Source organism: Lepidochelys kempii, chromosome 4 (genome assembly GCF_965140265.1).
Source record: "Lepidochelys kempii isolate rLepKem1 chromosome 4, rLepKem1.hap2, whole genome shotgun sequence".
Classification (NCBI taxonomy): domain Eukaryota; kingdom Metazoa; phylum Chordata; order Testudines; family Cheloniidae; genus Lepidochelys; species Lepidochelys kempii.
Window position 1 is genome coordinate 56,353,619 of NC_133259.1, and position 21,365 is coordinate 56,374,983.

Genomic DNA, 21,365 nt, shown 5'->3' on the forward strand with positions numbered 1-21,365 from the left:
TCCGGTGATTATACTATGCCTAAGAGTTACTAACAGGGAGATCTACATTAAACTGCCCCCCCCAGCATCCCCTCCCCTCGAAAAAACAACTATTGAAATATTGCACACACAATTGTCCCCCTGCAGAGATGAGAATGACTGAACCATGCATGACAGATGTTAGTCACCTCACTTAATACGCTACTGGGAGGAGCTTACATACAAGGTGATGAAGGCAATACAAGAACACATATTGAACACAAACAAACAAACTTTAAAAGCCTCTCAGTGTTCAGAAACAGCCATAGGGGAATGTCCAGTCCTGTTCATTCCTTCAGCTGCTGGTGGCTGCTGGATTATATGACCTGCAGACACATCTATTGTCAGAATCATTTTAATTGATTCTGTGAGAAGCTAGGGAAAGGAGAGAGAAATAGTTCCCCTCCCAGTCCATGGAGCAGCAGCCGAGCTTCACCAGGGAGGACACTTAAGCCTAACAGCTGGAATCATTTCTATGGCTCTACTGTGTGGGAGAAAGGCCAGGAGGATCAATGTAGCTTCCCCTTTCTAAGGATGACTCTGCAGCCAGACTCCCACGGGCACTGCTGCTCAAGAAGGTCATATGGAGGTTTCACATCATGCAGTGGGTCTGCAGCCCTGCACAACATACCTAAATCCTACAGTGCACAGTGGAATCATACTGGCTCCATTGACAGAGGCCCCCCCTGCACTCACAGGGAGGATGGGGAAGCAAGATATTTCCCTTTTAGGGCCAAATTCTGAAATGCTTACTCAATTACTAGACAAACTTTCATTGAAATCAATGGGAGATTTGCCAGAGTAAAGACTAAGGACGTGAGGATCTTGTCCCAGTTTTAAGAAAATGTTTAAATACTCTTTAAATAAAATCACTGGCTGATGTGTCTACATTTTCCCCACAAATTAAAATAACTTTTCTTTCTCAGTTGTGAAGATTTTATTGTGTTGGTTTGTTCCTTTAAAGCATTTGTACATGCTTCCTATACTGTTACCATATATCCTGTGACATGCATACCAACATATATACTTCAGAAATAGAGCCTGAGTAACATAGCTTACTGGATTTTCAAAAAATAGCTTTAAGAGCCTAACTGATGATGTTTGTCAGCTTGTAGAATTTCTATGTATTGTGTATACACAGATGTAGTAGTTTTGTTTCTCTTCTGCCTATAACAGAATTCTTACAGTCAAACTCCTTGCTTTTGGACACCTGCAGAAGAATTTGACATTTAAAGATTGTCGGCTACTTTCCATCCATCATCGCTAGGAATTCTGAGCAGAAAGGTTTTTCATTTTCCACTCTCTCATTGATGACGCTACTAATTCTCCTGTCACTCGAATGTCAGCTGCCTTTAATGCTGGATGTCCACTCACTATAACACAAAATGAACAGATTTGTTTGTAAATTAGAAGTCCATAAATAAAGATTACTCAAACTGCAGACAGCATGACCAAAATCAGCCCTTATGAGACAAGATTTGACATCTTACCACACGGTAAACACTATTAGTTAAATCAGAGAAGATGGGGATTAGTATAAGAACTGGAACTGGCTAAAGGGAAGACAACAAGGGGTAGGGTAACCAGACAGCAAATGTGAAAAATCGGGATGGGAGTGGCGGGTAATAGGCGCCTATATAAGAAAAAGACCCAAAAATCGGGACTGTCCCTATAAAATCGGGACATCTGGTCACCCTAAAACAGGCTATGGTGAAAGGTGAATGATCAGACTGGAAGAAGGTGATCAGTGGAGTTGCTCAAGGCTCTGTCTTGGGATCAATGTTATTCAATATTTTACTTAATGACTTGGCACAAAAAGTACAAAAGTGCTAATGAAATTTGCCAGTGACACAAAGTTGGGTGGCATCATCAATACAGAGGATATAAGACCATCACTGAGGAAAATCTGGATGACCTTGAAGACTGGAGTACAGAAATGGGATGAAACCCAATTGTATGAAGTGCAAGGTCATGCACTTAGGGTCTAATAATAAGAATTTCTGCTTCAGGCTGGGAGCTCATGTGTTGGAAAAAACAGAGGAGGAGAAAGACTTTGGGGTGTGGGTTGATCACAGGATGATTTTCAGCCACCACTGTGATGTAGTTGTGAAAAAGGCAAATGTAATCCTAGGCTGTATCAGCCAAGGTATTTCCAGTGGAGAAGGCGTATTAATGCTATTGTACAAGACACTGGTAAGAGTCTGTTTGTAATACTATATAAAGTACTGGTCACCCATGCTGAAGAAAGATGGACTGGAGGACTTGTCTTACGCGAGGAGACTGGAAAAATTTAGCTTGTTTAGCCTAGCCCCCCAAAAAAAGACTGAGAGGGGATATGGTGGCTCTTTATAAGTACCTCAGAGGTGGGGAGGGAAACAACAAGGAGAATGACGAGGTATTTAAGCTAAAGGACAATGTTGACATAAGAACAAATGGGTATAAACTGGCCCTGAACAAATTCAGACTAGATAAAGGTGTCTAACGATCAGAGGAATGAGGTTCTGGAACAGCTTCCCAATGGGGGTTGTGGGGGGAAACAATTTAATTAGTTTTAAGACAGAGCTTGACAAATTTGACTGTGATTGTAGAAGGGGTTGCTTGCGCTGGTAGGAGGCAGAGCTCAGCAGCCTGGAGATCATCATCAGTTTATGCCTTACATTCCTAAAAGCTCCTGTTTCAGGACTTCAGCCAGCCACCCTCACGGGTTAGATAGGGATTCTCCCACCTCTAACACCTTTAATGTACTCTGACTTTTGTGAGTGGATTTTTGGTCTCCTTCCACTGAAGCATCAGAGATGGCCATGCCTGGAGATGGGACACTGGAGCAGGGTGGGCCAGAACTCTGATGCGGCTCTAAGTATTCTCTCTCTCAGGTGCTTGGCTGGCTGGTTCTTGCTCACGTAATCAGTGTCTAACTAATGGCCAAATGTAGGACCAGGAAGGAATTTTGCCCCAGGTCAGATCGTAGTGATTTTGGGTGTGTGTGGGAGGGTCACCTTCCTCTGCAGCATGTGGGTGTGGGTCACTTGCTAGGATATGGGTATATTTAACACAGTCATTTACCTGCCATTACAGGGGCCTCGGACATTGGAGCACCTCCATCACTCCTATTTCCTCCCTATAACACATAATAGTCTGATCTCCTGTGGGCAGTAATATCTTAGTCTAATTCAGTTGTTGGGTTTAGTGTACAGGTACTGGGTGGTATTGTTGGCCTCAGATATGCAGGAGGTCAGGCTAGATGATCTGGAGGTCCTTCTTGCCTTAAACTCTGTGACTGCAAGATTGATATCTGAAGGTGAATGTGCATCCCAGTAAAGACATCTACCTATAATTCACTGACAGAAAACCTTGTTAATGCAGAGTTAAGGATGCCTGATAGTATCTCTTACAGCCTGCCTCAGAGATAAAGTCCCCGCACATTGAGCCCTGAAGATCAGACTTGAGGTCAGGAGAGGACATTGCCCGGCCATTGTACTGGCAGCAGCCTTGCACTCATCCATGATTAACCTGACTGCACCAGATCAGTAATAACACTGGGGAGCTTCTAGAAGCCTGGACTAAAGCCACACAGTGTAGCTATGGACATTCAGGGCTGCAGACTTTTGCTAAGTGTATAGTTGTTGTGATATCTCTGCCCTTCCAGATTGTTTAGTTCTGCAAAACCAGGAAATACTGAGATAAGGTACATGCACATGCAACTGTAACTCTTCCCCCCCCTGTGGAGCTGGCAACAGCATAGAATTATCTGCATGGACTCTAGTTGCATTCACTGTGGTAGATATAACTGTACTGAATGGTGAAAGGATTATATGGAGCAGTTTTGCAGAGCTGTGATTGTGATGTGAGGTATTCCTGTGAGCCTCTCTCCCTGACCTCCATGTATGCAATCAATGAAAGAGGTTCACGTGTATCTTGAGAAATCTAGTATGCCAATTTCAGCAATGAGTTCTGTAGGTTACATCAGTAGCAAGACACAGGGGTCTTCTTTCCATGGGAATTGTCAGCAGCTAGGTAAGAGATAAGTGTGGTCTGTGGGATTAATGCGGGATAAGTGAAAATATAGTGTTAGATGGCATTGTGTGCATAAGATTGTGAAAGGGAGCATAGGAGCTACAAAATTTAGCAATTGTGGTATTTTCTGTGAAGTAGACTCCGCGTTTCAGTGTAGGGCAGGTGTAGGAAGCTCCTGTTTAACAAAGACAGAGTATTAGTATTGATATGTGTGTTATAGACATACTGGGGGCATTGCTCAAAGGGGCCAGATAATCTGACTAAGCATGAGAATTTTAGAGCGCTGGAAGAATCGACCTTTAAACAGAAAAGTTTTCTCAACCTTGTCTGTAGGAGAGCTGATGCTCTGCTATAATTTGTACAACATTAATAATCAGCAACTGCTTTGCTATATCCAGATCACTAGCACAGTATAATCCTGAAAGCACAGGAGGCCCTGAGGGGGAAAGGGCCACCCATTTCCTAGCTCCCAGATGAGGGGTTGGGGGTAGGCAGAAGTGTTTAGACATCCCCAGAGGGACAAGCCCCTTTCCCAAATCCCAGTACACAAAAGAAAGGAGAATGTGGGGCTGATAGACAGCTCCCTTACATCTAATCTCCCATATTGCCTGCCCTCCTCAATGTTACCCCTCCCAAGGTCCATTCCCACTCTCCCTAATCCCCAATCCCACTCCCTGATCCAAACCCCCAATCCTTCTCCCCTCCTCTACCAGGGGGATCCCCATAATCCCCCTCTCCCTGCGGCAGTCGGTAACTCCTCTCCCCCATTCCTCCAGTCCCTAATCCCTCCACCCTTCCCAGCAAGCATTCACGTGAGTAATTTATTTTGTTTTTTAATGTAGTTTGATCACCTGAATTTTTTGCAGCACTCAGATCACATTTCCCAACAAAACAAAACAAAACAAAACAAAACAAAAACAAAAACAAAACAATACAACCCTTTGACAAACGCAGATTGTAGCAACATGGCTATCTTTTATTTTCCTATTTCTGCCAAGGGTTAGGTTCACACAAAGTGCTCAAATGTAGTTCAGATTTAATGGCCACATCACATCCCCTTGAGCCACCCAGCTCCAATGAATACTGACTAGCTATACCCTTCTTGAGTATTCTATCTGCATATGCGCAGTATAATCTGGTTGGGGTGCGTGTGTGTGGGTGTACGTTTTGTCCATTAATGTTTCCAATATTTCTTCCTCAAAGGGGATGTGCTTGCCTTGCACTATCTGGGGTAAATGTTGAGTGACAGACTCTTTGGGGCCCAACCAGAGCTATGGGTTGATCCCTAGGCCTGTACAAAAAAAAGTTGGTTGAATGTGTCAACCTTCAGAAAAGTTTTTTTTTTCTTGTGAGAGGGCCGTATCTTGGAAGCTGTGTGGTCAAATAACCCCAATTTTGGATCATTAGTCCTACACCATGCCCTCATGAGGCATACCCAATTTCAAAGCAATCTGAGGAAACATGCAGATTTTAGGGCACTGTGAATAGTCATCCTTTAAACAGAAAGGGTTTCCCAACCTTAACTGTAGTAGATCTGGTGCTCCCCTATAATAAAGGGATAATGCTAGATTACACACAAAAAATCAGCAAGATGGAGTTTTACAACATATATTTTTCTCAGAGATGCTTACAGAATTATACCCTCCTCACAAACAAAGCTCGCTGAATGTGTCCAAATTGTTGAGGGACTTTATCCTCACAAGTTTGATCTTGCAGCCATTGAATTCCCAAAACTCTAGTCCATAAAGGAGTTTGGGAGTGCAAGCAATGCAGAATCAGGCCCCATGGGATACAAGAGAATGATTGCTGCTTTTGCTTATTTTTAGTTCTTTACAAAGACAAAATCAGAAAAACAACAAACACCATTATGCCTCCTGAACATGGCCAAGAGGTGCAGTTTTTAAAACGGTTTGTAATAATTACTTGTACAAGTATTCAGTAAATATTTTTAGATTTTTTTTTAAAAAAATGATGAAAAATTAAAACAAATGTATAAATACAATCCTTACGAGAACAGCAAAAGCAACTTTCACATGCTTATAAAACAAAAGATGAAATTAAAAAGATGTAAGGGCCAGGCAGAATTACAGCACCTGCATTCTGGGCAGTGAAAAGACTGCATGGTACCCCAAAGGAGGAAGGAAAGAGGTGTGATCTGAGATCCACTCTTCTACACCAGCCAGCTCAGAAGCTCAGCAAGTTCCACTGCAGAGAGGGGTGCAGTAGTGGGCATGTGGCCTCTGTATGCCCAGAAGCCAAAGGCAAAATACTTCCTGGAGTTCCCCACACACCCAGCAGTGGCACCTCTATGGAGGAGCTCAAAGCATAGGGCGCATAGGGAGTCACGTGGCTCTTGATCTGGATCAGGTAAACACAGGAGTGACCATGCTTAGTTGGGAGAAGCTCTGCTACCTTTAGTACATTTATAACACAGCACTTAGCATCCTGTAGTGTCACCTAGCAATGCCTCACAGACAGAATATTTATTTTAAAACAAGACAGCCACAATACACAGCTATGTTGCTGGTATGTTAACTTTAAAATAAACACTATGTAACACCTATTTGGCATAATGTGATGAATGCAACTTTTCTAGATGGCCATAAATTTTCAACAGATAAAATTAACACCAGGAAGTTTTTAATTTATTCCAAATAGGGAAAAACAAGCAAAGACCCCCATCCTGCTAACATCTACACATATCTGAGCAAATTACATGTCACTGACTTGAAGTCAATGGGACCACTCAGATGAGTAAAGCTACAAGGGAAAGCATTTGCAGCAGTGATCCCCACACCACTGCTGATCCAGCTAAAGTTATTCCAGTAAAAGGTAACCAAACGTCTCCAAAAGATCAAAAAACTGCAGCTGCTTCTTTTCCTTCTAAGTCTATATACTAACAATACCCCATGAGAAGTAGATCCATCATATTGCTTATGATTTTATTGATACAAGCAAAGTCGTGCTACGTTTGAGAACTGAACATACTCCTTGTAAATCTTTCAAAACTCTTATTTTCACCTTTAACAGATTTGAATGAGCAACACACTCCCCAGCTTAATGATTGCCTCAAACTGGAGAGTAAACTCAAAATACATTAAAAAGAGGATAAAAATAAAAAATAAAAACAAATAATTGCTAAGACCATTTACATTACAATTTCTATGTATATAAAAAAGAAGAGACACAACCATCAGTAGGAAAACGAACACAGGAGGAGAACAGCAGAAGGGATAGGAAAGAGAAGCAGCTGGAAGAAATAAGCAGGAAGCCCCAAAATGGAAACTCTCTTTGGCAGGATCTGTGGAAAATAGGCATACATCCCTAGAACTGAACTGCATAAAACAGTCCATTACCAATTAAGGGTTGAAACTGTATGTAATTTGTTACCACCTTCTATTCTGTTTAAAAAATGGGGCTCTTGAGAGTTTTTCAGATCAGTCCCAATAACAATAATCCGCACTTCTGAAAGGAACTGATTTCAATTCTGACTTGCTATTCATTTGGTGGGCCAGGGCTCTTTATGATGATTTGTTCTTGAGAGTTTGATTATTTAAGAGTTGTCCCTCCAAAAGTGTCTCTTGTTTTGACTGAGTGCTTGTGACTCCTTAAAAATTTTAGTCCTGAGGTTAATATTTATTTATTTAACCCCTCTCATTCTGCCAAAGCTTCTAAACATAAAAAATAAAGCTGGAAGACGTTTTCCACACAATGGGGGAGAAGAACCAGAGGGTCAAACCTACCATGACCCCCAGTCTGCATTTACAAAGCATCCCTAACAATCACTTTGCAAAGCACTGAACAATTATCCACCAAGCACATATGAGCATTAGAAAGCTATGCTAAGCCGGCTCTCAAAGATAGATATTCCCCTCTTGAGCCAGATGTGTGTTAACCATTCATAAGGCTGTACCTTCATGCTATGAAGGAGAGACAGCCATTTTTTTTTGCAAAATGTTTGTCAAATTGTGATGAGACATTGGCTTAGGGCATTCCTCAGTACAAAATAATGAGAGGAAAGCATAAATGGACAATTAAAAACAGAAATACTTGTTGGAGTAGAGACTCAGAACAGTTCAGTGTCCTGAGAAATGATTGTGAAGAATGCCTTGTAAATATGGCAACATACTGCAACAAGTCACTACGCTGCTCTGTGCCTGTTTCCTCACTTGTAAAACATGAATAATGCTACTTTCTTCCTTTGTAAAGTGCTTTGAAATCTACTGATGAAAACTGCTATATAAGAGCTTGGTATTAATTATTATTATTTTATTTACTATTAAGTGTCACAGGAGAACACATACTTGATACATCAGTCAGAGGTATTTTGCTCCAGACACCTCGTACATCTCAAGCATCTGTGAAATGGATAAATGTGAGGCAGTTGTCCTTTTACAGTATAACTGTAGGCAACAAAGCACTGGAAAAACAGTAAACCCCCATTCAAAAGAGAAAACACTGCAAGTGGGTCTGGAAAGAAAGCTTACTTCTCCCACACACATAGGTTTTATGAAATCACAAAACATGTTCAGATCTAGGCATAGCAAACAATTATGAAACATTGGCTGTGCACCTCTGAAGACGACGATGAACTCATGCATGAACTGGATGGAACACTGAGAGATTTCAATCAGAGAGGGTAACAGAAAGGGAGGGATTTATGGTTCCTTCCACTGGAAAATAATTTGGGCGAGTCAAAAATGACAGAACATAAAAACAAGCCATCTTGTCTTCTCCGAGAGATGACACTGGGGATGTGTATTGTAATGTACTTCAGACTTTCCAAGTGTGGTTACAATCAGAAAAATGATTATGTCAATGTCCCACCTTGTTTTTCAACTAATTATTTCCCTGCACATGCTAGGGATCATATCTGCAGTGAGATATTTTCTGACAAAAATATAAGTTTGTACTACTTTCCGTTAGTCCCATAGAGGCAATACACTGGGGAAGAGCAGGCTGGAGCCTATTCTTACTCATGTGCCATCAGCAGTACTGTAAGTTCCAGGTCCAGAAAATGCAACGTGGCAACTCGACTAAGGTCACAGGCGGAGTTTGTAGGGCTGGCATTTAACAAAAACAGCAGCTTTTTACATTTGATCTCGAAGTCTCTGTGGGGATGTCTATACTGCAGCTTGTAGTTTTTGGTACCAGCATAGGTAGACAGACTCGTGCTAGAGCTAGAATCTAGCTCTGCTCAACCTAGCACACCAAAAATAACATTGTGGATATTGCGGCACAAGTAGCAGCTTGGGCCAGCCACCCAAGCTTGGACCCAACAGATCTAGTGGGAGTCTGTCTACCCATGCTGGGAATCACAGCTCCCAGCTGCAGCTACAATGCCATTTTTAGAATCAGTCTTCAGACTGGAACCACAAGGAAAATGAAATAATCATGAAAGCAGATCTCTAACGAAGGTTGCATATCTTTTCGGAAGAGAACACTCTTCCAGACTACAGTGTATTCTTCTCACTGCATAAGTCTGCACCTCCTTTCAGGGGTGTTATTATATCATGCCAGTTTATACATCCTATTAATTTAACAAGTCTTAGGTGCTCTATAAACATGCAACACAAATAAAAAGAAGGTGAGCAGAGGGATCTGGAAGAAAATAAGAAACAGAAGAACCTTACTAGACAGTGGACATGATCCATAATGATGGGTGAACATTAAAAGGTTTGGAAATTCGGCTAGATTAATCACTGAGAGTTCAAATACTTGTCTGCCCTCTGGGATGTTGCTGCCAGAGAACCCCTTGAGTGCAACAGCAGTGGGATGCCAGCAAAAGTTTTGGGACTGGGGAGAGAGGAGGAAAAGGACTTACTCAAACCTAAAAGATTGTTGAGTTTAGTTCCATTCAAGAGATGGACAAATATCTGGAGAAGCAGAGAGATGTTCTTATTTAACAAACAAATTTGCCCATCTCAGGGGGATAACCCCTACAGACCTACAATACACCTGGACTGTCACCCCAAGCCAGGTATAGATGGAAGATCCAAACACAGAAAGGAAAGTCAATTGCCTCTGTCAAACCATCCCCACTTTGTTAAAGCCCTGTCAAGGGTGCTTAGTAGATCTGGAGTTTGTTGGTGGAGAGGGAGCAGAGACTGAGCAGACTAGGAGAAGAGTCAGTAGGAAACGGAGATAGGACTGGGAAAGACACATCTGTTGGTGTCCTCCACCACTCCTCCAGCAGTGTGGAAAATCTCCAGAAAAGATAATACACCCTGAACTATATTATCTTTTCTCCAGATCCCTCCCACAGAGTGTTCCTTAAGGTGGCCATGAGCACTGAGGAATCCAATGGGTACCCAGGCATTCCCGAGGGAATAGAGCTGGTGTGGCGGCATTGTGCTACTGCATAAATGGCCTGGTCTCTCAGAGATCCCCTGCTCCCAGGACTTGCTGGTTTTTTGAGTGAGCCAGCAGCCTCTCTGAGCTGGGGGAACAAAGCCTGCCCCAGCAGAATGATACTGGAGGAACTCCATGAGGGGATCCTGCTTGTGCATCCAGATTCTCTCTTAGCCATTTCATTGCACTAAGAGCTCATGTTTATTTGGTAATCCACCATGATCCATGTATCACTACTTTCCAAAATATATGTCCTCCATCCTATAAATGTTTCTTGGTTCCTAGATGTATGATCTTGCATTTAAACTGTATTAAAACACATTGTTTAAGTGACCCCATCTTACCAAGTGATCCAGATTGCTCTATTGAACTGACCTGTCCTTATAATTATTTACAACTCTGACAATTTTTGTGTCATCTGAAAACTTTACCAGCATTAATTTATATTTTCCCCCAGGCAAAGATAAGAACAGATCCCAGTGAGACTCCACTAGAAATGTTCTGATTGGATGATGATTCTCCCTTTACAATTACTTTTGAAATCTGTCAGCCAATTTTTAATCCATTGCACATATGTTATATTGATTTGTATACTGCTTAAGTAGAATATTATGCAGTACTAAGTCAAATGCCTTACAGAAGACTAAATATATTATGTTAACATAGTTAACTTTTGTCAACCCAATTTGTAATCTCATTAAAAATAACATCCAGTTTGTTTGATAAGATGTATTTTTCATTAATCATGCAGACAGGTATACATTATAGAACCTCTTTCTTTCTTTACTGAATGCATCCATTTTCAGCTTTTCCGTGATTTTGCCCAGGATTAATGTCAAGCTAACTGGCCTATAGTTACCCAGCTCCTGCATTAAATGTGGAATGATACCACTAACTGAAAGTTTAGGAGCTAATCTGCCTCAGTAAAATGGATTTATCTATCTGTTATAAATTTAACATTGCAGAGTTACAAAACAGCTTGGTTTTAGGTTGGCAAATCTAAAAGAGTAGCAGTGACAAAGAAAATTCTCAGTTTTCTGCTTATTAAAATGATTTTAGATGCAGTGCGTACTTAATGTCAGAAGCTTATTTTATGTTCACAAAACCTGCTTTTAACATGAACACAGGACAAAATTGAAAAAACTCTAGTTTATAATGCACAGTATAATATTTATAACGTAATGTAGTCCTTTCAAAATATTATCTGAAATATTTGCACTTGAAGCTCAGCTCTCTCCTTCACAGTCCCATTCCTTCAAATTGGTCCTGCAGTTGTCATAATCTTATATTTATCACATTTAAATGGCATTAGATTGTAAAGTCTGATGTCACATATTCAGCATTATGATTAAGTTTAAAACAATACAAATTTAAACAAAGAATGCACTTTTATAATCGGTAAAGGTAGCAAGGGCAACTAATAATGAAAGAAAGGTACAAAAGGGTTTTAAAGTTTCTCCAAAGTGCAAATATTTCTTTAAATAAACTATATGAATGTGTTTAATCAATTCACAGTTAGATTTCCTCATATTGTAGCGATAGTATATTGATACTTGTATATGATCATGTTCTGCGCATCATGATAGTTATATATCTCTCAAAAGTTAACCCACTTGGAAGTTTATTAAGCAGTAAAACTAAAATTCTATTAACCTTAATGGGATTTACACAAGAAAATTCACACTTAATATGGATGTAGCACTGCTGCTTAAAATTGTTGCCAGGAGAAAAAAGCAGGCTTACTGTAGTTAAAACACAGCCATCACATTTTCTATTTATGTCGTCCTTCACAAGGGTAATCCTCTGTGTATTAGGGAGAGAGGAAAAAGCCAGAGACTGGTTAGTCTTTAAGCTTCTCAGATGTAAGATAAGATAACTGCATTTGCCCATGAAGGATGATCTTGCCTGTGACAGAATAACAAATCACCACTGGTATTAGAGCTGTGTAAATAAAATTGTTCAGTTCAGTGGCTGAACCAGAAAAAAAATGTAAGTTTGGGTAGACTCAAAATTAATTTTTTTTAAAAAAAATTGGTGAACCAAAAAAAGTAAAGAAAAATTCATGGAAATATTTTGTTCTACTTGAAACATGATTTGCTATGTTTTTGAGGGACTTTTTCTTCTATTTCATTTTTTTACCTTTTAATTTTTTTAAAAATAAAACCCAGGTAAAAATGCAAAACAGAAAGCCAATATCAAAATGAAACATTTCAACTTTTTGAAATTGTTTTTGTGGGGGTTTTTTCAGAAGAAACAATTCAGCAAATTTGACATGAATTTGTGAAATGTTTCAGTCTACTCGAATTGGCATTTTTCAGCCAAAAAAAATAAAAATAAAATAAATTCATCCAATTCTAACAGGAATAGGGACAGGAACACATTATGTTTGGTGCAAGAGCAACCATTATCTTCTCAGGTCCTGAAGTTTCTGTTGCCTATATTTATGCCGTAAATTCCTGCCGCTGCCAAATTGCTCCTTAGTGTACTATCTTTAACAAAAATTCAGACTCTTTGTACTCCCACACTCCCCACAACCAAAAGAAATAAACACACAAACAAACAAAACCACCTTTTTCTTTTGCCATTTATGGCAAGCGAGCTTGATCCTGCCAACATTTACTGATGCATTTCAATAACCACTGGAGCAGTCCTGCTGAATATTCAGGTGTGTAAAGTTGAATTCAGTGATGCTGCTCACAGGTGAATTTCACCCCGATGCAGAGAACCAGAATGAGACCTATGAAACACTGAAGTCTTTTTGCAGACCTCAAAAAAGGTGGGATTTAATGGTACAAGGGACTTCAGTGGTTCGTAGGTCTCATTCTGGTTCTCTGCACAGGGGTGAATTTCACCCTAAGTGAGTGAAATTATTCATAAGGGTTATGGAGGATCAGGCTATATTTTAGCAGAATGCCTCGTAGGCCACAATGAAAATATTTTTGTGGAAATTAGCTCTATTCTTTCCCACATTCCCATGGTTAACATTTTAAACTAAGTGTTTCTCAGCAACAGACTTTAGCTTCATCTATTTGAGAATGCACAATATGCACCACCATTGTGAACAGCCTACAGCATGAAGCAGTTCGAAAGCTCTTTCCATAGACTTTACGTCAAAAGATTAGGGTCTGATTTTCAGAAGTAATAATAAACAGGAGCTATGGGTGTTCTTCTTTATTTATTCCCATTTATTTCAGCTGCAGTTCAATGTTCAGCATCTTTGCAAATCAGTCCAAAAATGTACAGTACTGTCTTTTATTCCGTTTCTGAAAATGGAGGAAACATTCCAAGGAGAAGGTTCTCTCTTTACAAGGTGGGGCAGTCAACACAGAGTAACTGTTACAAACTGTATCATCCACTTCTCTACTGTCCACATTTCTCTTATCCATCATGAATTCAAAGTTCAATTAAAAAAATATATATTTATAAAGTCACAGAATACAATAAACATCATGGCAGGCTATGTGATGCCCTCCATGTTTGCCCCAATATAAAAATAACAAGCTAAAACACAAACTATTGGAATTGTACTGTGGCCTAAATGTGCTTGTACTTCCTCCAGAAACCATACCGTATGTTGACTTGGATCTTTCAGTAATGACATACAATCTGGGATTGTTAAGAAAATATACATGCAACAGAGCACGAAAGACTGAGATAATAAATACATTGCTGTCCTTAATTTTGGTGTCATGCCTGTAATAGACAGGATGTCAAAATCCAGCATTTCTTCACCTCAGTCATATTCTCCAAAACGAAAATAACACATTGTACAAAGCAAGAAGTTGTGTTCTGAAAATGATGAAAGTGAGACACTTGCTATCTTACACTTCTTTTATTCACTAGGAGTTAAAAAAGTCACAAAATAATGCCCATGGGCTAGGCACCTTTGCCATCAACTGAAAATGCAATCCTTACATACTAAAACGAATGCACAAGTTTTCTAATACAGAATTGCAACCTAGAACTTTTAGTTAATGTTGTATTGCCCCTATGTTCCCTCCACTCCACTGAACAGTGAAGAAGGGATGAAGACCTGTGGAAAAAACACAGAGGTCTCATGAAAGAGAAAGGTAGTTCTGCTCAGAGCTCCCTCATTACCACCATCTGCTTTTATTCTTTCTGCAAAATACCCACATTGCTGTTGGGCCACTTGCAAGAGAGGAAAGTGGTGAAGGCAAGGAGAGAGAAGCCAGGAAAAAGACAAAGGAAGAGCAAATCTAAAATGTATGTGCACCTTAAAACCTGTGCAGAACGGAGGGGGTCACATCTCAATCATAATATATTAACCTTCTCCTCTGCTACAGGACTCTGTTGTGAGTTCAGAAAGAACCATTTTGGGCCAGACAGTTAACAGCAGCCCCTTTCTGGCCCCTTGTCCCGTGGTCATTCTGTACTCTGGTTGGGCGCAGTCTATCCCCACCAAAATGTTTTTTTCAAGATCCATATAAAGAAAAAGGTCTGTGCATATCATAGTCTACCATATCAAAAGAGTATGCAAATTCTTTACAATTCCATATTCTGCTCAGCCTCCCACCCCAATTATTAAATTACAGGGTATTAAGAGAAACTACATAAAGCACTCTGAAAAGACAAATTTCAGAGACACAAAATGCTATTGCCAAAAAAGAGAGCATGCAATTAAGTTTTTAAATAATTCTTATCACATTTCATACTAAAATTAGCACTTTCAAAAAAACAATAGCAAACTGCAATATTCCCAAAGATGCTCAGCTGAGGTAGCGTAGCAATGCACAGAGACAGAATCCTGATCGTTCCTTAAATTTTGATGTTATGCACAAATAGCACTCATCGTCTCCTTAATTATTAAAATAATTCTGTAACTCTAAAGTGAATATAGATTAATATTTATATAAAAAGATCGAGAAGAATTTCATGTTTCCTTTTTGTACTAGTGCAATAACAAAAATGTATGCTATTCTGCTTGATTTTCAGTGAGAATACATTAGCACAAACTTTTTGTTAATTGGGCTCTCAGAGTAAGTACACAGCAATGAACATTAGTCTCTCCTCATTGCTTTTTAAAACCTTTATGTCTACCCAGGTCTCATAGCCTTACAGATTGTAATGGCCTTAATGAAGAAAAAGGGCATTGTTATTCAATTTGATTCAAGCTGATCTCCATTCAGAATGACAATGTCGCCATTCACAATGCTATTGTTAGGGTTGTCTCATCATTTCTATTTTAAATCCTGTTTATCAGGAATTTTTAATTTGGCAATAAATTTCCTTTCTCAGGTCTGAAATATGGCACACAAAGCATATAATCTACTCCCTCAAACCAACTTCTGCACACAAACCAATTGTCAAACACATACATTTGACCAGTTATTCAAAATCACAGCTCATATCTCTCAAAACCAGCATCGACCTAAAAACTGAAATTTGGCAATACAATACTCCACAATACAATCAAATTGCTTTGATTTCCTGACTGTAAGAAACAAAATTAAAAATGTTTGCAAAACTGAGCTTCAAATATTTCCTTCGCATACGCATGGGTGCTTTGTATGTAATTGGTCTCCAAGATTTTTAGCACACAAAATTAATACCTGCAGGGGTATCTCAAGTTGGGCACCCGAGTTGTTAGCCACCTTAGAAAATGTAGGCCCCATGATATATTGAGCCCTTTTAACACATTCAGGGGCATATTCAATATTGTGAATTACAGGGATAATTGCAAATTACAACAAATTAACAAAAAAGTGTGAATACCTTTCACACAGGTACACATTGCACATCAAAGCCAAAATCCTCACGTGTGCACACACCCCAAGGAGTTGATAGGTACTAGACACATGTCAACAGGTAAGAGGGGAGAGCAATCCTTCCCCAATGCCTCAGAGAGACTGCAGAGCTACCCCATCAAATCTGCATCCTTTATATAAGGTGAATGACCACAACATCTGCTTAGCCATACATCTCATAACCTTTGCCACAGTTCCTCTGGGCCATCACTCAAATGCCCATTGTGTACAGTCATCCAAGGAGCCGCAACAGAGCCAGGATTTTTATCACACAAGATCAGTGCAGTATTTGAGCACATTTGGAGTACAACCCAATCCCCCTACAAAACACCTTCTCCATAAAATTTGTTAAATGCCCTGAACAAGATTCTCCTCAGCTGTCCAACTTGTCAATGTTCCCCACGCACGCTGCCTATGATGTGAATATTAAGAATGTTTCCTGATTTTCTGTTTCACAAATGTGGTCATCCTACTCTCACTCGTACATGTAAATGTGGCTAGAGTGGTTGCTTGAATATATAACTTCAGTATTGTCTCTTTGGTTGACAAGTGCAGCATAGGTGGCCATGAATGAATGGGCTTTTTTGTATTCTGATCCAAAATTGATCATTAAATGGAACTGCATTTAAAATAGACTTTTCCTTCTCCTCTTCCCATTGCTACCCTGCTATAAAATACCCATGTGAGGGTATGGAGGATGAGGTAATCAACAGTGATGGGGAACATGGAGAGTTGGCTGAAGCAAGAACACAAGTGGATCCTGAGATTATTACATTTTAAATGAAAATTATTTTTTTCTAAATCCTGGTTCTCCTATTGGGGGTAAAAAAAAACAAGAAGAGGAACAGAGGGGTACCTCTCAGCCAGCAGCTGTAACAGGAAGTTGAAGGATGATAGTGGGTCAAAAAGGGCAGGCAAAAGAAGTGAGATCTGCAAAACATCTACAGAGAAACCCAGTCATAAGAGTAGGGGGAAAAGTGATCTGGCTGTAAGAATCACAGATGGACCACAGGCGCCTGGATAAAAAGCATTCAATCCTTGAGAAACTGCACCCAGGAGCCAGACTGGACCAATCCAAGATGCCAGTAAGTGCAAATGGGTTTCTGGAAGAAAAGAATTACCTATTGATTTAGGCTAGTTCCCAAGTCTGGAGACAGCATTAGAGGTCAGACTAGTTATAAAGATTTCTGTACATATTTTCGTGCATTTAAGAGGTATCTGGAAGATGGAGAAGTGGCAAATAACAACAACTTCTTCTTAACAGTTACTAATCAATAAATCAGATGGATTAACAACATGTTATACATAGGTATAACTTCCTAAAGGGAAAGGGAAACTTTAAATGCAGTTTCTTTGCTCTAACATGAGCTGGTGAAATCATACTTAAATTTTCTGGAAGGGAAAAAACTACCTGTTAACTGTACTGTTTTGGAGCTGCCAGTAGGACATCAGACATTATTGGGTAACCAATGGAAAATTATGTTTCTTTATGCAAAGAGAATTACTAGTGAAGATTGGCAAGTGCTGAAATTTTGCTACTCTGTGAGTAACTGCAGCATGTTATTCAAGACTAGAAGTATTTATGCAAATATGGCAACTACCTGAGATCATTCAAGGAAACAAATTAGACACAATAATAAGACCTGGCAACAATGGTTCTTCCTTACTTCATTTTCTGAGAGAAGTGAATGTCCATTCCCTTAGTCCTTGATCAAAAACTGTCTTCTCAGAGGTCTAGTCCTTTTTCCATAATGTAGTCAGTACTTTATTGATCTATGATTCTGATAAACCCAGAGCCTGCATGTAGCAATAAAAATAACTGCTAATGAACAGCTTTTTAAATTTCTACTAATAATGCATCATATCCACCAACCCAAATTGAGGCACCATCAAAGCCTGGAAAAATCAGGACCTGTGATGGAAAATATAAACCCCACACTGGGATAGAAGGTGTTAAGGAGCAGTTCTGGGCCCAGGTGGCTCTGCCTAGCCACATGTGCAGAGCCTACACAAAGAGGAGCTTAAAAGAGAGTCAAGACAGCTCAGAAGGCAGGCAATAACCAGAGGAGGAGGAGTCTCTATAGTTATAAAAGAAGGTCTTATGTCAAAATAGGCATACAGAACTTATGTTTTGAGAACAACACTGTTGAGATTCCTATGCAGAATAACAACACCTTTAAATAAATCTATAATGTTTACAACACATGTAAAAAACACAACAATCTAGAATTGGAAGAGTTAGTGAAGGGTAGCAAAGGCCTGTACATTATTTGTGGCGACCTTAATAGCCATAATGAATTATGGAGAAGCAGAAAACTGACTCTAAGGGCAAACACCTCGAATGATTCATTGACATGCACAACCTGATATTTTTAAACACTGGGTTTAATTTGGTGGATGGAATCTTTTCATGTTTAGATCTGGAATTGCAACAAGTAATATAACAAGGAAATGCAGATGGAAAATCTATAAAGAAGATGGAATGAAAGGTGATCACTTTCCTATACTAATTATCGCAGTTAACTCACGCGATTAACTCAAAAAAATTAATTGAGATTAAAAAAATTAATCGCAATTAATTGCAGTTTTAATTGTACTGTTAAACAATAGAATACCAATTGACATTTATTAAATATTATGGATGTTTTTCTACATTTTCAAATATATTGATTTCAATTACAATACAGAATATAAAGTGTACAATGCTCAATTTATATTATTCTTATTGCAGATATTACCACTGTAAAAATGGTAAACAAAAGAAATAGTATTTTTCAGTTCACCTCATACAAGTACTGTGTGCAATATCTTTGTCACGAAAGCGCAACATACAAATGTAGAATTTTTTTGTTACATAACTGCACTCAAAACCAAAACAATGTAAAACTTTAGCGCCTACAAGTCCACTCCATCCTACTTCCTGTGCAGCCAATCTCTAAAACAAACAAGTTTGTTTACATTTGCAGGAGATAATACTGCCCACTTCTTAATTACAATGTCACCTGCAAGTGAGAACAGACATTCACATGGCACTTTAGCAGTTGGCATTGCAAGGTATTTACGTGCCATTTATGCTAAACATTCGTATGCCCCTTCATGCTTTGGCCACCATTCCAGAGGACATGCTTTCATGCTGATGATGCTCATTAAAAAAACCAATGCATTAATTAAATTTGTGACTGAACTCCTTGGTGGAGAATTGTATGTCTCCTGCTCTGTTTTACCCACATTCTGCCATATATTTCATGTTATAGCATATTGTTCATTTTAAGAACACTTTCACTGCAGATTTGACAAAATGCAAAAAAGGTACCAATGTGAGATTTCTAAAGATGTCTAGAGCACTCAACCCAACGTTTAAGAATCTGAAGTGCCTTCCAAAATCTGAGAGGGCTGGATTATGGAGCATGCTTTCAGAAGTCTTAAAAGGGCAACACTCCAATGTGGAAACTACGGAAACCTAACCATTAAAAAAAAGAAAATCAACCTTCTACTGGTGGCATCTGACTCAGATGATGAAAAGGGACATGCATTGGTCGGCACTGCTTTGGATTGTCATTGAGCAGAACCCATCATCAGCGTGGACGCTTGTCCTCTGGAATGGTGGTTGAAGCATGAAGGGACATATCAATCTTTAGCGCATCTGGCAAGTAAATATATTGCAACGCCAGTTAAAACAGTGCCACGTGAATGCCTGTTCTCACTTTCATGTGATACTGTAAACAAGAAGCAGGCAGCATTATCATCTGCAAATGTAAACAAACTTGTCTGTCTGAGCAACTGGCTGAACATGAAGTAGGACTGAGTGGACTTGTAGGCTCTAAAGTTTTACATTGTTTTGTTTTTGAATGCAGTTATTTGTTTTACATAATTCTACATTTGCAAATTCAACTTTCATGATGAAGAGTTTGCACTACAGTACTTGTATTAAGTGAATTGAAATACTGTTTCTTTTTTACAATGCAAATATTTGTAATAAAAAAATAAACTGAACATTGTACACTTTGTATTCTGTGTTATAACTGAAATCAATATATTTGGAAATGTGGAAAACATCCAAAGATATTTATATAAATGGTATTCTATTATTGTTTAACAGCGCGATTAATTGCGGTTAATTATTTTAAGAGTAAGTGTGATAAGTATCTAAGTACCAATTTCATAAGTGATAATTTAGAGGAATTTCATGGTAATATAATAAAGGAAGCTGTAGCGGCAGCCAACCTAGCTATAAAATATTGAATTTCCACAAACTCAGAAATCCAGTTCCCTGGTGAAATGAAGAATGCAAATCAGCAATTAAAGAAAGAAATACAGCAGACAAACAAGCAAAAAATACAATGAATAGCAAGGACTTAATGAACTATAAAATATGTAAAGCAGTGGCACAAGGACTATTAATAAAGCAAAAACAGATTTGGAGAAAGTAAAGTGGGAAAATTACTTAACAAGTTGGTCTTCAAGTCACCAGAGCTTGATGAAATACATCCTAGGCTGCTCAAGGAGCTGACTGAGGAGGTATCTGAGCCATTAGTGATTATCTTCCAAAAGTCATGGAAGACAGGAGAGATTCTAGAGGACTGGAAAAGGGCAAATATAGCACCCATCTAAAAAAAGGGAAATAAGGACAACCCGGAAAATTTATAGACTAGTCAGCTTAACTTCAGTACCCAGAAAGACAATAGAGTAAATAATTAAGCAATCAATTTGCAAACACCTAGAAGATAATAAGGTGATAAGTAACAGTCAGCATGGATTTGTCAAGAACAAATCATGTCAAAGAAACCTAATAGCTTTCTTTGAATGGGTAACATGCCTTGTGGATGGGGAGCGGGAATGGTAAATGTGGTATAGCTTGACTTTAGTAAGGCTTTTGACACTATCTCACATGACCTTCTCAAACAAACTAGGGAAATACGTGAACCTACTATAAAGTCGGCGGGTAACTGATTGGAAAACAGTTCCTAGAGAGTTATCAGTAGTTCACAGTCAAGCTGGAAGGCCATAATGAGTGGGATCCCGCAGGGATTAGTTCTGGGTCCAGTTCTGTTCAATATCTTCATCAATGATTTAGATAATGGCATAGAGAGTATATTTATAAAGTTTGCGGATGATACCAAGTTGGGAGGTGTTGCAAGTGCTTTGAATAATAGGATTAAAATTCAAAATGATCTGGACAAACTGGAGAAAGGTCTGAAGTAAACAGAATGAAAATCA

At 39.1% G+C, this 21,365-nt stretch overlaps 1 protein-coding gene across 1 annotated transcript in view; it reads right to left on the reverse strand.

The window, feature by feature from the left end:
* Positions 1-1,281: 1,281 nt before the first annotated feature.
* The window catches only part of IQCM (IQ motif containing M), an 86,821-nt gene continuing 66,737 nt past the window's right edge, over positions 1,282-21,365 (reverse strand). The window contains exon 6 of the mRNA XM_073343183.1: positions 1,282-1,391. Within this exon, the coding sequence (XP_073199284.1) occupies positions 1,282-1,391 (110 nt within the window). The remainder of the gene's footprint in view (positions 1,392-21,365) is intronic.